Source organism: Ictalurus punctatus, chromosome 6, assembly GCF_001660625.3.
Source record: "Ictalurus punctatus breed USDA103 chromosome 6, Coco_2.0, whole genome shotgun sequence".
NCBI classification, from domain to species: Eukaryota; Metazoa; Chordata; class Actinopteri; order Siluriformes; family Ictaluridae; genus Ictalurus; species Ictalurus punctatus.
This window is the reverse complement of record NC_030421.2, coordinates 306,377-325,000: the sequence shown is the minus strand read 5'-3', so window position 1 is coordinate 325,000 and position 18,624 is coordinate 306,377. Positions and strand designations below refer to the sequence as shown.

Below are 18,624 nucleotides of genomic sequence, written 5' to 3'. Positions count from 1 at the left end.
GGTCGGTGCACATTAGAAGTCGTCTTTAAAAGCCAATTTTCAGACTAAAGTAGAAGAAGATGCAAAACCTCTGGCAGGTGAAGGATGCCGAGCGGAGCAGGGGTTGAGTACGACGCTGAGTCACTTTTTGGATGAAATTATCGGTCAAGTGTCGAACCCCTGAGAGTCGTGAAAGCACTTTGCAGACCTTAAGCAGAAACGCTTTCTCCATTGGTGCCACTTGGATTCGTACGAAATCGCTGCTGTTTTCTCACACGAGGCTCCAGACGACCCTCTCACTGACACACACACACACACACACACACACACACACACACACACACATCCACTCTGATTCTTCTCTTTTGTCTGTGTCTTCCTGCAGAACCCAGTCACCTACAGGCTCCGCCTTTTTCACCTCACTAATCTTATTTTTTTACATTTTCGACCCTTGGGCGGGAAAATCAGATCCATATTTTCATGCCATCTCGTTTGGATTGGGAGATGTTCTGAGATATTCCTCAGCTCCTCACTGGCATCTACATCATTCCTACCCTGCTGTATCTCTGAAGTTCCTCAGCATGTTGACGTGTGATGCCCGTTGAGATTAAGGACGTGTCCACCACTGTGCCAGGTCTCAGAGATCCTCGGATCCTCACTTCCTATTGGCTGCTCCACTGACTGCGCTGAAGTTTAATGGTACATCATGGGTGGCATGGATCGGATTTGCAGATGAGTGCAGGTTCGATTCAGAGTGTCACTGTGGGATTATAAAACAATTCTCCTTTTTTTAAACTTTGAGACCACAAAGTTCTGCCTCGGTTCTGGTGTGCGCAGCACCGAGCAAAAAGCCCGGGGTTTTCAACAGATCCAACGAACCTGAGGTTGACCTGGCTTTTCCTCTCGCTCGAAAGTTCGGAACAGCACAAGTCCATATCTAATGTCCTCTGTTTATTCATCTCATATTATGACTTGCTTCATATTGTGTTTATTTATTGTCAAACCTTAATTTATGGAGATCTGTGCATCGAATCGCTCATTGGAAGATGTTATTTACTTCTCCACGAAGCTGTCATTTCTCTCTCTGACATCACCTTGACCCCTGACCCTGACTAGCTGTCACAAACAGCGCACGCTACGCTCATTAACCTTCCGATCACAGCGCTCCGATCGTTTTTTTCCTCTCAGTATAAACAGAAATGGCTCCAACACCATCAGCGTTCCTTCACTCAAAGCCAGAGACGGAGACCATGAGCTGAGACGGAGAACGTTCCGGTCTCAATGCTGACTTCAGAAGACAAGGCCATGAAGAAACTCATTTCAATACAAACTGATTGTTGTTATGTTGTAGGGGGTGTGGCTGCATGTTGGTAGGTCACATGACCACAACGTGTCTGAAAGGCCGCCTCTCCAACACAAAAGTCTCTAATGTACTGCTCTGTGTTGTAAATGTGTCTTTGTTTGGAGATGATAGAAAAGAGCGAGCGCTAATAGACTGAACAAAAACACACACAAAAACTTTTTCCACAGAATATAACGCAATCTTAACGACATGTTCACACAGATATACTACACACGCGGCACGCCGAGTAACCTCTCCAGTGCACAGTATCTCTTCAGACGGGACTAAACCCAGAGATTCTCCTGTAATAACTCCATTACTCATATCCATATGTAAAACTAATCCCATCTGAATAGGGCTTAACAGTCAGGAGCATCAGGAGTTGCTTTTTTGGTGGATACGAGCAGGATAACGATCAAATTCCAAACAAATTATTGCCTCACGTAACGTTATTTCTAGCGGTTTCCATGGCAATAGCTAATTCAGTTTTCTGCTTGCTCAGGGTGTGACCTTTTCGGCTTGTTAGAGTCTCCTAACCCTGCATTTCCATACCAACAATGGAGTCTCGTGAGAAGCAGTTAACCTTTAACCCCTGCGAGAATAAAAGCTTGGATCCAAAACCTGTGTGACTGCGGATGATTTTGTGCCTTTGGGAAGGAAAACATTCCCGTTTGTGTAATGGGTAAGGTCAGGGTAAGGTCAGGGTAAGGTCAGGGTAAGGTCAGGGTTAGGGTTATGGTTATAAACATGGTGTTATTTAGTAACAGAGTCAGGTAAAAGAAACCAGGTAAAAGAAACACTTTGTGCTAAAAGCTCTTTATAAAGATTAAATGGATTCGGTTTTAAAAATTGGACTCAAATTTGTGTTCCACGATTATCAGTAGCTAATGCTAGTGAAAAAAATGCTTGATTGACATTAATAAAAATATAAACAACAAATACAATTTACGGTAAACATTCTGAAGCTAAAACGTTTTCTCCCTCGGACGGAAGCGTGGCTCATGTTACTACGTCTACTGCCGAGTTCTTCACGTTATTAAAGATCAGCCGTGGTGAACGGGTTTGATGAACGCGCCGGCGTATGAAACGAGGCCCGGCGAGACGATGATGTGATAAATAAAGTCACGATACGCTGTTCTGAGAGATCTCGGTTTCTCATGATGTTTTCATCAAACAATTTTAACTCCGTTTAACAGAAGCAGCTTTTCACGATTCTGTAAAGTTTTGTAATAATTTGACTTATTTTCCGTCTTCTCTGTGTTTAGTCATTCATGTTCATCCGAGCGCACAGGAGTTCAGAGTTTTTGTGATTGTAAGAAATTTGTGATGAAATTTGTGGAGTTTTTTGCTCTTTTCTTTCCGGAAAACTGCTCGAATCGGCGAAATAAATGGGAACCGGCACAGAATGGTCCTGCGCTCTTCACAGTGATGCGTGCTGGTAAATGAGAGCTTTTAGCGGTACTCGTGTTGACGCACGTGAGTGGAAGAGGGATTTGTCTGAACGCACGTTGTGATGACGTCACATGACACGTCTTGGCCGAACCTGCGTAAAGCCTGCGGTAATTTTGAAGAATAGCAGCTCCTCCCACTTTTGCGTTCGTTTCTGCGATCACTAAATCCCAGAAATCCCGGAGGGAACTGATTCATAGATATTAAATATAAGTATCAACTCGTATTTTTTCTTCATCAGAAATAAACTGCACGTTCTCCTTCAAAGGTACATCTTTAAAAGCTTCAGTGTGGATCTTTATACCTTTAAACGTTATTTAATCAGACCTTAAGGGCCACTTATGTACCTCTAAAGCGGTACGCATGCATCTCCTGAGCGTTTTCTCCTGCTCGGGGCCACGACGGTCCGGACTCTCTCCCGGGAACGCTGATTCAGTTCAGTGCTTCAAAGCTTTACACTAAACGCTAATTACAGGTAAAGCACATGCACCGTCGCAGGTACACGATACGTATTGAACACACGCTAAAAAAACTACACTGATGGTAGTCTAATTTTAAATATCTGGTGAATCTACTTCATTCGAATCAGTTTTAATAAGGATTTGGTATCTAACGTCGCTTCAAGAACGCCTGTGAGATCAGTTCACGCTCCACAACCTCTCCACTGCTGAGGAGCTTCTTCTTTTCCACCTTAAACGTGTATTACGTGCAGGTTAAACATGCTTTTGATGAATCCTGGACTTCCTGTGTCAGAGAGGAACAAAGTCTTCGGCTACAGGAGACACAGGACAGCCTTCACGTTTTCTTTCTCTTTTTTTTCTGTCCATCACATTAGAGCAGGCCAGTGAGCGAGAAATGAGATTCCAGCACTCAATAAATAATGAAGCTATCTTCTGGCCAGGAAAAGCACCTTCATTACCACAACAGTCTGCAGGACGCCGCCCCAAATTAATTCCAGTGGCCAGAACATCGCCTTCATTTTATGCATAATGCCCTTTAAATACCTTCTGTTACAACACCTCGTGTGTGTGTGTGTGTGTGTGTGTGTGTGTGCGTGTGTGTGTGTGTGTGTGCGCTCATGTGTGTGTGTGTGTGTGTGTGTGTGTGTGTGCGTGTGTGTGTTTGTGAATAACAGAAAGCGTGACAGGATAACAGACCACGGCTCTCAGCGGGCCAAGTATGATTCGCGCTCTCTTACTATTCAGCTTTGGATTCTGATTGAATGTCCTGTCTCAGACAAAAGACACACCTGAAAATAACAACAACAACAACAGCAACAACAACAACAAAAAGAAAATGAAAGACAAATGCAGAAAATAAACAACCCGTATCACAGGACATCGGACGAGACGCATCTCACTCAGAGACGGACTATTTTTATTTCTTGACTTCTAGCTTGAAGTGAGCTGTAAGTGGAGCAGATCCTTCAAACCCACGGGCGCGTTTTCTTTACGGGAGAGCACATCCAATAATCCACAACATCATTATTATTATTATTATTATTATCATTATTATTATTATCATTATTATTATTATTATTATTATTATTACTATCATTATTATTATTATCATTATTATTATTATTATTATTATGTCTCACAGCAGTGAATTAAAAGCGTAATAAAATCCTGAACACATTACAGTTCCGTGGCGTTGAGTTAATATCTCACACGATATAAAAGATTATACTAACCCGCTCCGCGGTGTGAACACACACAGGACTTTATTATAATCCCCACAGGCCTCAGGCAGCTGGAACTCTGAACACGTCAAACTTTCCCAGCATTAACATCGTTCCTCACCTACTGCAGGTTAAAAACGAGTCATCTCAGCAGAGATGTGGAGATGTACAGCACTGCTTCAGCACAGACCGGCCGATGGCGCACAGGAACATATGAGGACATGCGAGGACGTATGAGGACATGCGAGGACGTATGAGGACATGCGAGGACGTATGAGGACATGCAATTATTTTTTTTACTAAAAACTATCAAGCTACACGCTGTTGTTTTTTAAGCCACAGAAGGTTATAGATGATTATCATGTGTGCACCACACAGAGTTTTCGGGGTTACTGTCCATCATCTTATCTTACGTAGTGCAGCTACAACGTGTAGAAGCTACATAATATTATTCACTAACTTATGTGGTGAAATCTTACAGACCGTAGCGAGTTAAACCCGACCCCTCGGCAGTGTGGAGTGTATGGATCTGTACAGGATTCCTCAGAGGGTTTTTTGCGATCTTTCCTGTGGCTTTTTTCAAAATTTGCGATGCGATTTGTAGAGGTTTTGTTTCTGAGGAAAAATGATCGGAATGGTGAAATCGTTCTTTCACAGTCACGTGTGTTGGTGAATGAGAGCTTTTAGCTGTACACGTGTTCGACACACGTGAATGGAAGAGCGTTTTGTCTGAATCTGTGTCGTGGAGGTTCCTGGATTTCGTGTTCATTTCTGCGATCGCAAACTCGCGAAATCCTGGAGGGACTGTACAAACTGTACAAACTGTACAAACTGTACAAACTGTACTACTCTGGTTAGACGTTAGATCAGACACACTGGGTAATGTGTAGAAGCCATCATTTCATACCGTATAGCACTGGGGATAACACCGGGTGATGGATGGAGTGATGAAGACAAAGAATAAATAAAGAACGACGTGTAGTATTCTTTATCCATTTACAGTTACATTTAATGTTGTGGAATATAAAACAAGTTCCTGTTCTTTCTCATGTTCTAGCAGCTCCGAACAGTCGTTCCCTCACCCTGGCGTTTCTTCCCGTCATGGCCGTTGCACTGCTGTCAGAGCTGCTGTGATCAGAAATAACCCACTGCCTTCTGACCAATCAGATTCAGGCATTCAGCACTGCTGTGGTCTGTGGTCTAGGTTCGATTAAACCCTGTTGAAAGTAAGAGAGACGGATAATGATAATGCCTCCTATCACGTCCAGGCGCCCTGGTTTCCTTCCGAGCCTTAATTCAGCAGCGCTTTATTGAATTAAAGCGGCTAAACGACGAGATAATCTCGTTTGAAGTTTGCTCCAAAGCCGTGCAAGACACATTACAGCCGCTGCTCTCTTCATCCGCTGCTCCTGTCCTGAGCGCTGGCGTGGTCCGTGTCTTCTCCACCTCCATGGCCGTGTGAGGTTTACACAGCTGAGGGAAATGCTAGCAGGTTAGGTAGATAAACACACTGCCTGTGTGGTGTAAAAACACCGTTTTAGTACGTTTCCTGTGAGTTTGAGATCACATGACTGAGCCGTTCGGATCATCTCAGGAATCTGTACCATTTCATTTCATATCTCTGATCTAATGCAGAAAGAGCTCTGGAGGCTGGACAATAGAAAGCTGTGAGGAACTCGTGATACGGTGACGTGATGTTCATCCATGTTCCTGTGCTACAAAACAAACTGTCCCACGCGTGGAGCTTCTGCTCAGAATCAGAGAACGCGGTGTCGCTACGTGCTGCGTTCAAGTGGAACCTCATGAAGCTGTGATTTCATCACGGGAAGCGAAACACACGCTGAGAGGACTCGAGGGCAGTGCGGAGAGTGAGACACTTCTCACTGATGTTTAACAGGAAATGAGTCCAACTAGTTAGTTTATTTATCTACACACCCCATAGCCATTCATTATTTTACTGAATATGGACAATGAGGTGGGAACATCAACATTTTCCTTAGATGTGTTGGGAATTTACTGAGAAAAGAGTCAGTTCTACTGAAACACACCTCCACTGGTGCTGCCATATTTAAGTGGCATGAGACTGCAGGAAAGCAGCGGGCTGATAGAGACAAAGATCGACAACATGAGAAAAGGAAAGAGGAGCTCTCAGTTATGAAGGAATGAGATTAAGAGAGAGAGAGAGAGAGAGAGAGAGAGAGAGAGAGATGGAGGGAAACAGACAGAAATGGACAAAGAGAAAGATAGGTGACTAAGCAAAAAAACAGGAAAGATAAGAAAGATTGAGAGAGAAAAAACAGAAGAGTGTAGAGATACAGAACGAGACACAGGAAGAGAGAATAAGACGTCAGTCCCTCAAGGATTTAGGAAATTTAGGACGATAAAGGAAACGCCGCAATATTCGGAGACGCGTGCGATGTCTCAAAATTAGCGCAGATTTGGGCCGAGACGCGTCGTGTGACATCGTCATAACACGCATCCAGCCAAAGCCCTGTCTGATTCACGTGCGTCAAACGTGTGTACAGCTAAAAGCTCTCGTTTACCAACAAACATCACTGCGAAAGACAAGCGTAATTTGTAGTTTTAGTGTACGGACTGAAGATGAGTAGGAGACTGGAGATCTTCAGATTCCTTACGTTTAAGTTTCTTCAGAAAGAGAAGTATAACTTCAGAAAGGTTTCTTCACCAGCTCATGGGGCAGGAAAAGATGGAGCGTGAAGGGGTGAAGAGAGTGGAGAGAGTTTCCCGGAGTCTTTCCCCTCACTGTTTGTTTGGCCCTCACTGGTCACGCTCCGCTAACAGGAACACAAGCCTACAACAGCAGAAACGCCTGAGAGGACGTTCCTCACACTGACCCCGACTCTCCTACCGCGAAATAAACCCAGACAACCTTCCTCTAAACTCATAACCTCACAGAGGAGGTGTTAGTGCGGTAGGAATTCTGTAACGATGAGTCGAGAGACAGACGTGTCAGAGACGAACGAAGAGACGGAGAAATGAAGGAATGAGAGAATAAAAGAAGAGAGAGAACGGTGGATACCGGCAGAGTGAGACACCGAGGAAGACAGAGACAAAAGGCTGCGATGATGAAGAGGTAGAGGAGGTGAATAACAGAGCGCTGTTTATATTGATCATCACTGAGCTGAGGAGGAGATTTACTGTGCATTTTAAATCCTCTGGTACACTCGCATCGGTGTTAAATCTAAACAGACACTCGGGCCAATGGCACGGAACATTGCTAAGTAGTGAAAGACGAAGGCTGATGTGTTTTTTCGGCCGTATCATAACTCAAAACGGTGCGATTACACCTCAAGGGCGAAAGAAGGTGGAAGTGATATTTCATCTCTCGCGTCTCTGGTGCTAAAACATATTAATGTCGCCTCTGTCAGAGTTTACGAGTCTCAGAGCTGTTGTTTCTCCTGCTGCTCCAGTAAGTGTGTCCTTACTGTAAAAACACCAAACAGCTCGTGCACTCCACTAGCTCGGGTTTCTTCTGCTTCTCACGCCCTCATCTTTTCATCTAAATTTATACACACACATATAACCTTTATTATAATGAATATATGAGCACTGAGGCAAAACCTGATAATGATACCAGGACACTGTGAATCTCTGCACGGCAAAAACACCAATAACACACGTCTCACTACAGCACACCATTTCTGTACCTGAGTGTGAGTGTGTGTGTGTGTCTGTCTGTGTGTGTGTGTGTGTGAGTGTGTGTGTGAGTGTGTGTGTGTGTGTGTGTGTGTGTGAGTGTGTGTGTGTGTGTGTGAGAGTGTGGCTGTGTGTGTGTGTGTGTGTGTGCATGTGTGTGTGTGTGCGTGTCTGTGTGTGTGTGTGTCTGTGTGAGTGTGTGTGTGTGTGTGAGAGAGTGTGTGTCTGTGTGAGTGTGTGTGTGTGTGTCTGTGTGAGTGTGTGTGTGTCTGTGTGTGTGTCTGTGTGTGTGTGTGTGTGTGTCTGTGTGAGTGTGTGTGTCTGTGTGAGTGTGTGAGAGTGTGTGTGTCTGTGTGAGTGTGTGTGTGTCTGTGTGTGTGTGTGTCTGTGTGTCTGTGTGTGTGTGTGTCTGTGTGTGTGTGTGTCTGTGTGTCTGTGTGAGTGTGCGTGTGTTTGTGTGAGTGTGTGTGTGTGTCTGTGTGAGTGTGCATGTGCGTGTGTTTGTGAGTGTGTGTGTGTCTGTGTGAGTGTGTGTGTGTGTGTGTGTCTGTGTGTGTGTCTGTGTGTGTGTGTGTCTGTGTGAGTGTGTGTGTGTGTGTGTTAGACACATCAGATTAGAGGAGTGTGAGATCAGACAGACGTGGAGACGCAGCTCTGAAACAGAAGAAAAGGTAAAGGAAGGCGATGGAGTGAGAGGTTCTACACCGTTAGCGCTGGGATGATGTATTGGTGTGATGTTGTATTGTGATACACAATATAATGAGTTAAAGCGTCACTATTGTGAGATAAATGTATAACTAAAGAAATTAAAGTGTAAGTATAAATAAGATTTCCTGGTGCAGAACAAATGTCCCCAAAATGATAGGAATACGTGAAGATGGTGACGAAGCTTTTATTAAAAAAATCTAAAAAGGTGAAATGTTTAGTTTTGGTTACTGAGATCAACGTTAGGATACGAGTGAATCAGCTATAGTAATCATTATGTCAATAGAAGGTCCTTATATGTATAGTAAGACATATAGCGCCTGTGTGTGTGTGTGTGTGTGTGTGTGTGTGTGTGTGTGTGTGCGTGCGTGTGTGTTGTAGGCACCTTCAATACACTCTCTGGCCGATATGAGAAATGCCTGCATCAGCAATTCCTCCTCCACTGCTTGACCTTCTTGATGAGTGCTCCCTTTAATCAAAGTGTGTATGTGTGTGTGTGTGTGTGTGTGTGTGTGTGTGTGTGTGTGTGTGTGTGTGTGTGTGTGAGCGCTTGTAGACAGTCGTCCTGAGAAGCTATTAGGAGGGTAGGGGGTGTTTAAGCGGCGAGTTCGGGCATGACAAGGATCTTTTGACGTCTTCAAAAGAGTATCAGCCGAGCACACACACACACACACACACACACACACTCTAGGGCTCAGTCCCAAAGCGCAGCGCAGTACACACCACCATACGTACACAGTGTTTAGTGTTAGTGCATTAGCTGTATTTTAATCACGTACAATATAAATAAAACTGTTTACTGAGGAGTTAAAATGGTAAATAAAAAAAAAACTGTTCCTAAACTTGCTGAATAATTGTTAATAATAATAACAATAATAATAATAATAATAATAATAATAATAAGCATGATTTCAATATTTTAAAGTTTTACTCAATCCCAGCGGTACTATTTAGCGAACAAACAGCGTTAGCTAGCTAGCTCTCACACACAGTTTAACTCTCTTGATGAAATCACTAATTATTCCTATTAGCTACTTGGTCACATTCTTAGCCAGCAGTGTAGGTTAGCAAACCTTTATGATTAGCTGTGTTTAGCATTCACAATAAAGCTCACCGAGCTAGCATAACATACAGTACTGTGGTTCCTGTCCAAAAAAAACCCCACCATGTTGCCACAAATCACCAAACTAAATACATCCAGCAGATGTTTTTTTCCTATTCTGACACATCTGAATGTTTGTCTAAGGCTTTCAGGACTAGGAAACTTTTACCTCAGAAAAATGGCAAAGCCGCTCCATTCTGAGAGGAAAACTATTTCTGAGAAATATGGTAGTGTGATACGTCTGTTTTCATAGGTAATAGGAGTATAATATCTGCATGAAGCTACAGTCAGGGACGGAAAGAACTCAGCCCCAGCCTCGCGGCTCGCTTCTTCATACCATTCTGTGTGTGTGTGTTTTTTAATGTCCACTGGGGGTGCTGTTGCCCTCGATTTGACAAAATAATCAGACGTGGACGCCACATCCTGCTGATGGGTGTCAGAATCAGAAAATAATAATAAACACTGTACTGTGGAACCGGACACTTTTCCAAGCCAACAGAAGACGCTTGTGGTTACAGGCAGGTAGGAGGAATCATTCTGGTCTGAGGAGCTCCATCTTTGCATCTGAGGTAAGTAGCTAATTATCATATCAGTGAACTAATTTAAGAATGAACAGGCTTAACATGTCTAATTTATATTGCTTTAACAAACTTACGTGCGTCACATTAAATCTACGTCAACAAACTAGCTAGCTGACGCTAGATATCTAGGTCACGTTTGCCTTTGATGGTCACGTTCAGCTAGCTAAACCTTTCTTGAGTTCATGGCATCTGGCTGGGCATCACCTCGGCTTTCAGCGTCACGGCGACGTCCTCGATGTTGAAGACGTTACGTCTTGAACGAGCTCAGAAACATCAAATCATCAAAAGACCTGCATGGCTTCAGCTTCCGTCTCGTGTAAACGCTCAGAGTTTCTATCAGATGTGTACTGCAGGCTCGAACACCGCCTGCCGCCAACAGGACATCAAGCCATGAGGATCTTCTGAAAGTCCACCAGGTAAAAGTGTTCGTTCATCATAAACGTTCTACCTTTAATTCAGTGTGTTCGTGTCCTGTTCACTACACACACCACTTAAACCACAGAGACAATATGTGAGAATTAGGACACAACCATTTGGGCACCATGCCTCAGTAGCAGGATATAAGAAGCTATATGTGACCCCTGGTTGCCATGGAGACACTATCAGTGCTGAATAGTACATAACAGTACACCACCATTAGGTTTCCACCACTATACACCAACCAAGTGTACTACCTCTATTATTACTACAGCACCATTTGGTTACCATGACTACGTCCCAAACGGCGTACTTCTGTATTAAGTAGATATGTGGAGACACTTTAACACCTTTACATCACCATGGTTACTTGCTAAACCAGTATACTAAGCTTGTAAATAGTATGTAAAAAAAAATCTGGCTATATCACGAAGTAAATAGTATACACACATACTAAACCAGCATACTACCTTTATTAACAGTATGTGGGAAATACTACAGCACCATTCGGTTACCATGACTACATCCCAACCTGCATACTTACTGTACTAATTAGGTATGTGGAAATACTTTTAACACCTTTACATCACCAGGGTGACATAATAAATCAGCATATTGACCCTATTCATAGTGTGTGCAAATAGTACAGCATGTTCGGTTACCGTGACTACATCCCAACTTGCATACTTATTGTACTAAGTAGGTATAAGAAGGAGAAAAAAAACTACTTTTAACACCTTTATGTCACCATGGTTACATACTAATTCAGCATATTACCTTTATTAACAGTATGTAAAAATTAATACAGCACTATTCGGTTACCATGACTACATCCCAAACGGCATACTTCCCTACTAAGTAGGTATGTGGAAATATTTTACCGCCTTCACATCACCATGGTTACGTACTAACCCAGCATATTACCCCCATTAGTAGTATGTGGGAAATAGTACAGCGCTATTCGGTTACCATGACTACATCCTAACGCATGTACTTAGTTCTGTGTAGTATGTGTAGTAAGAGATGAGCGTCACCATGGTTACCGTACTGTTTAGTAGGCTAGTATGCGGTTTGGGACGTGGCCACGCGCTCCTCTCGGTTAGACGTGACATAACGTCAGTATTCCGCAACTTCTCTCCCGCGAGCCTGACTCGGGGTGTCTGCACGCGCAATAAATCGGTTCATCGCGAATCTCCGGTAAACCGTCGTAACATGCACAAACCTTGACTGGAGAGCTGCGCGTGGCGCTGGGCGAGTCCCGGACCGCGGTACCAGGGGGCGACGCGGTGCCTAACGGCCGCACGGGCGCGCGGTGCTTCAGGCCGTCCAGGAGGCGCACGAGCAGGATGTTGGCCGGTAAATCGTCGACGCCGCAGTCGACGAGCACGCGACACTCGGGGCAGCGCAGTTCGCGGCGCGAGCACACGATGCTCTCGAGGCAGCGGCGGCAGAACGTGTGTTGGCACGGCAGCACCTTGGCGCTCGCGTCCAGCCGCTCCAGGCACACCGAGCACTCCAGTAAATCCAACAGCGACGACTCGTCCATCTTCGGTTCAGTCACGGCGCGTGCAGTATTAACACGTAATCCCGTTCACCGAACACGGCGCGAGAGCACACATACCGACGCTCCTCCGTGACGCGCGAGCTCTCCTCCTCTCGCGCAGCTGCTCGACAAGCGCTGTGGGTTTTTTGTTTTTTGTTTTTTTCATGTTTTTTTTTTTTTAACTCCACCGCTTCTCCGGAAATAGCCACGCCCCCTAGCGGAGCTCTCTGCTCCGTGATTGGTCAGCGGTCGCTATGGTCACACATGAAATGTCAAAGTGAGCTACAACTGAAAGGGAAGAAGAACAGGAAGCTGGAGCTGCTTCAGGTGTAACTGAGGAAAGTTTCATAAGGAAAAGAGTTCTTTTAGGAATAAAGATCTGTTTCATTCTTTATAAAACATTCAGTATAACTAGTATTAACTTTAATTCAGTTATTTATATTACTATAACAGCAGCGTAATAATTAACACACACTTCACTGTTCTCTTCCACCTGCTGAAACCATACACCTTCATTTACTCATCAGAAATAGTTCTTTTAAAAACTTTTTAAATACCTGCAAGTGTTAATCAGTCAACATCATAAAGTACCCATAGTGCTTCACACAAAGTTTATAGAACGCTACAATTATTATTATTATTATTATTATTATTATTATTATTATTATTATTATTATTTTAATAAAAAGAAAGCTCTTCGGTTACACTATCGGTCAAAAGATTAGACACACTCATTCTTTATTTTTATTTTTTCCACATTTTATAATAATAATAAAAGTCCTCAAAACTCTGGAGGAACACAGCTGTAACTATGGGAATTATGTTGTGATAAAAAATAAAAAATAAATCAAAAATAATTCAGTATTTTAGCAACTTCAGAGTAGACGCCCTTTTTATCTAGATTTTTCAGAAATTTTTTCGACCGATTTCTTGAGGAATTTCCCTGAGGTGCTTTTTAAACAGTATTAAAGGAGTTCACACCTACACTGGACTCTTATCTCCTGCTTTTCAGAATATTTATATTTACATTTACATTTACATTTATTCATTTAGCCGACGCTTTTATCCAGAGCAACTTACAAATGAGAAAATACAAGCAAAGCAATATATCAAGTAGAGAACAATACAAGTAGTGTTACCGTACAAGATCTTTAATTGAGTTCCAGAAGAAGCAAAGTGCAGAGTAGAGGTGTAAGTGCCAGAGTAATTTTTTTATTTATTTTTATTTTATTTTATTTTATAAATTTTTTTATGAGTTGGTGAGGTGTTCATGGAAGAGGCGGGTCTTTAGCTGTTTTTTGAAGATGGTGAGAGATTCTGCGGTTCGGATTGATTATTTCCCTCCAAGTCGTCTGTTTAAATAAATATGTTTTTGTAAATGTTAGTGTTCTAATGAAAAAATGTTAGTGTTCTAATGAAAGAAATGAATGTTACTGCACGATTATATTTTTGTCTACGACACCAATTTCACACATTTAATCTCACACCTTCAGCTCAAAAGGTTTTTAACATCATGAGAAACATTTCAGTCGAGTGTCCACAAACTTTTGACTGGTCGTGTGTGTGAATATATATATATATATATATATATATATATATATATATATATATATATATATATATATATATATATATATATATATATCCTATATAATCATGAGTGGCCCTCTTTGTTTATTTATTTATTTTATACTTTTGCTATGTTTGTACTATTGTACTGGGGTATAAAGTAACTCAGAACTCAAACATATGATTTTAAACCTCATTCACGCCATATATGTTTCACTATGTAACAATAAACGGATAAAAAGCACGACATGTCGTTCATGAATGACGTAATTGCACCATGCATGTGGTATAAAAGGAATAAACCGATTAGGGACACGGTGTTACAGGAAAATAACCCCACCTCTTCACTTCGTCCCCGTCTGGATTATTTTTATTCCTTACATTAAAGTCACATTTTGCTCCATTTGAAACAGAGACTTCTGGGTAAAGTTGTTTCCGGTGCGTTACGACTGAGCTCACACAGGGACCACAGGGACCTCGTGAAATCTTCTCATCAATTAAATGTTTAAAAACTATGCCAAATGCCATTTTGTGCCCCCTTTCTGGCTGCTAAAACCCCCACTGTGGTGTGTCTGATCTGTGTGTGTGTGTGTGTGTGTGTGTGTGTGTGTGTGTGTGTGTGTGTGTGTGTGTGTGTGTGTGTGTGACCCATATAGAGGTTCCTGAAAATGTTGCACCACTAACCACAGCATATTTTGGGAACATTAATATGCTGACATCGAGGCGGTTTTTATTTTTTCCCACACACTCATCTATTCTTGCTTGGAGGCAGCTGTTGTTAGAACTGAACTCTTTGCAGGGAGGAAACACCGCTCCTCACACCTGCCTGACAGGTGCTTAGTGTTCCACCATCAGACCATCACAATCACTTCACTGCCTGTGAGTTTGCTGACAGGAGCTGGATTTGGGTCCATGCCAGTGTGTAAGACAGACAGACACAGAGACAGACAGACACCGAGACAGACAGAGACAGACAGCAGCACACGGTGTAATAATGCCGTGATTAGACAGCGGACAGGACATCAGACTATAGACAGTGTGGTGAAGTGTGACATGTTTGTCCAGTGTGCAAAGAGTTTTAAAGGGGACCTATTGCAAAACACTTTTAAATGGTGTGTGAAGATAAGTGTGTGTCGGCAGTGTGTGTGTGTGTGTGTGTGTGTGTGTGTGTACACAACCCCCCTACAATGGTACAAATCCACACACTCCTTTTTTATATTCCCAATAAATCATAAACAGTGTCTCAAAATCATGATGTCGTTTATATTTTTGCCCTAACGTGACATCACATTGGAACAAGCCCCGCCCAGGGACTCCTATTAGCATAGCTCCTCCCCTGAGTGAGCTGCAAACAGTCAGCCATGTTCTCCGCACTGGACCAGCTATAGTGATGAGAAGAATGAAGAACGTCTGAGTTTCGTAAGCGTTGTAAGTGTTCTGTTGTGGTTTTTAAGAATGAACGTCAGAGTGTTCATGTTCTCCGGCGTCAGAACCTCTGAACACGCAGTGGAGAAGTTTCATTTTTGTTTTATTAAATCATTTCAACCGGAAAACACTTCCTGTCTGTATAATTCATAACCGCACCTTTATCATGCACAATACAGTAAGGTGATTGTGTTTTTGAAAACTGTACGTTTTGTGAATCATTTTAGTATCTGAAGCACGAGCTGTAAAGGATCATACGCAGCAGTGTTTGAAACACGAGCTGAAACTTCACAGACACATTCTGAGGACACTTGAGACTTGTATTACATCTTGTAAAAAGGGGCATAAATAGGTCTCTTTTAAGGTAGCTGCTATGGGCTGGAGTGGTTAAGTGTCTGCATTGCCTGTGAGAAGAAGCTGGTGTGGGAGGTGATGGACCTGTAGCAGTTTGACAAAGAGCTGTTTGCCTGGATGATCGGGTCAGAAACGACTTCCCCAGCGCTCCTCTTTGTCCTGATGGGTACAAGTGCTTGGTTTTGGTGAGTTCACAGCTGAAAACCTTCTCAGCACAGATACAGTGCCTCTGGTGGGGACCAGAGTTGTGGCCAAACCCAGGAGGTTTCTGTGATGTCAAAAAAAAAAGACAAACACATTAATAAAGGGTCATGTGACTGTGCTCAGAATGAACCAATCACATTCAAAATCTTGTTCAAAAGCAGTGCGTAATTTGTAAATCTGCCGGTCCCGGACCAATCAGAGGGAAGAGACGTGGCGGGTCAGGAGGTCCCTGAACTTACAGACAGTACAGGTGCTTGTAGGTCTACTTACATTAAAGTAACATTAGCTGCACACCATAATCAATAAAAACACGTCTTATCTTTCACAAAATATTCCACAAAGCTGTCACGTCGGTGAACTCCTCCTCTTCCCCGTGTCGTGTCGTGATTTCAGTGTGAGACGTTCCCGTGTCCCGTACGTATCCACGAGCACGCAAATGGCTCGGGACTGATCTCTGTAAGCGGGGATGAGAATTAAGATCAGAGTTAAGAATTTGTTCCCACAACTTATTAACATTTACATTTATATTTATATTTTTTATCCAAAGTAACTTACAAATGATTAAATACAAGCAAAGCCATATATCAAGCGGAGAACAATACAAGTCTTGCTACCATACAAGATCCATTAATGAGTTCTATAAAAACACGTGAGCATGTTTTATTCTTAACATGTGACCACGATATTTTGTTTTTTCACGCTCATGTCATGTGTGGGTCTCAGTAAACATCTGCCTCAGTTCTTCTGGGATTTTCTGTGTATTGAGTCCCGGTATTCCCTAAAATCCTGAGTATGAGGGATGTTAACTCTATTTTATTCCAGCACTCAATCTCACTTTCAGAGCCACGAGCAGACTGACAACGTTCGGCCTCGTAGGGTCTTCCAAAAACCTTCCACAATCATGCTAGCGTTAGCGCCGCTACTCGTGGGAACGGTCACCACTCCGCTTTCTCACTGTTGTTTGTGTTCATAAAAATGCTGTTAATGAGAACTTTCTTTCGACCGTGACGCACTGAACAGCGCACGCTACGTGACTGCAGACTTCGTGACAACGAATTCAGGTGACCTTTGAACTTGAAGTGATTATGCTATGTGAAAGAGGCTATTGATTGGCTATTAGCGATATTTAAACAGCGGTAATATAAGATTAACATTTTTACTGCAGTTTTTTTGTTGTTCTATTTTACCTTTGGTGAATTAAAAACTAAAACTATTTGTTTTGATGATGTTGCTGCGAGAGGCTCCAGAGGTGGCGTACATCATCATACAGCTGTCCTCGATGAAGTGACTCTGATTAACTCCAAATAAAAATCAGCAGTTTCTGTACAATTTTCTTGACATCTTCTTGTTTTCATCTAACTATCAAAGCCATGGTCTGCAAAGAGCTTGCCACGTCTATACGGGATCTCACTGTGGAACGATATCGATCAGGAGAAGGGTGCGAAAGAATATCGAAAGCATCAGATGTACCATGGAACACTGTGAAGGCCATCATCAACATGCGGAGAAAATGGAGCATCATAGTGACGTCATCAAGAACAGGACGTCTCTCCAAAATCTATAAAAGGACCAGAAGGAAACTTACCAGGGAGGCTGCCAAGAGATCTACGATTACAAGATCTGCAGGAACATCTGTGCTGATTACTCTCTGCATGTGACAACAATCTCTCGTATTCTTCACACGTCTGGCGATGGGGTATCCTTTCTCATAAAAAACATCCAAGCTCAACTAAATCACCCCAAAACATGTGTCAAACCGTGTTCTGGTCTGAGGAAATCAAGGTAGAACTTTTTGGACATAATTCTAAAAGATATGTTTGGCACAAAAACAAGACAGCTTATCACCCAGTGCACACCATCCCCACAGAGAAGCATGGTGGTGGCAGCAGCATGCTCCGGTTCTGCTTCTCTTCAACTGGGACTAGGGCTCTAGTCAGGATAGAGGAAATCATGGGTACCTCCAAATACCAATCTCTTTCAGCACAAAACCTGCAGACCTCTGTTAGACAGCTCAAGATGAAAAAAAAATTCCAGAAAAATTCACCTTCCAACGATAATGACGCAAAGCACAAATCCAAGTCAAGAAAGAAAAGACTTCAAAAGAAGAAGATCAACGTTTTCAAATGGCTCAGTCGGAGTAAACGAACAGTGGGATTAGGGATAACAGGGTGATTTTAACCCTCTACTGCACAGCGTTGCCCTCAGGCAACTGAACGTTTTCTTAAGACCCATGTCCAGTACATGTTTTTTAAAATAATTGTAACCAACCAGAATGATCAAAAAAGCATCAAAGAACAGTCCAATAAGGTGTGGGAGTCACTATCACGCATCATTTGAAGAGGGTAAGATTATTTGCTTTACTATTCTCATTTAAAATGACATTGACTGTAAATAAACAATATGTGTGTATATGAAGGTGTAGAGAAGCCATTTGACAGGTTTTATGAAGTTTTGTTTATTTTCATGTTCTGAAATTGAGTTTTTCTTTTTGTTGCCTCAGGGCAACGGGATTAGGGATTTAATGGATTAATCCCAACAGTGGGATTAGGGATAACAGTTTATATACATATACATATATATATTTCAATTCTATTCTTATTTAATGTGTATTCTTTC

The 18,624-nt window shown here is 42.5% G+C and overlaps 1 protein-coding gene across 1 annotated transcript in view; it reads right to left on the bottom strand.

Annotated features, from left to right (window-relative positions):
- The window catches only part of LOC108266875 (E3 ubiquitin-protein ligase SH3RF3), a 79,085-nt gene extending 66,471 nt beyond the window's left edge, over positions 1-12,614 (bottom strand). Inside the window, exon 1 of the mRNA XM_017470689.3 lies at positions 12,136-12,614. Within this exon, the coding sequence (XP_017326178.2) occupies positions 12,136-12,459 (324 nt within the window). The 5' untranslated portion in view covers positions 12,460-12,614. The remainder of the gene's footprint in view (positions 1-12,135) is intronic.
- Positions 12,615-18,624: the final 6,010 nt, after the last annotated feature.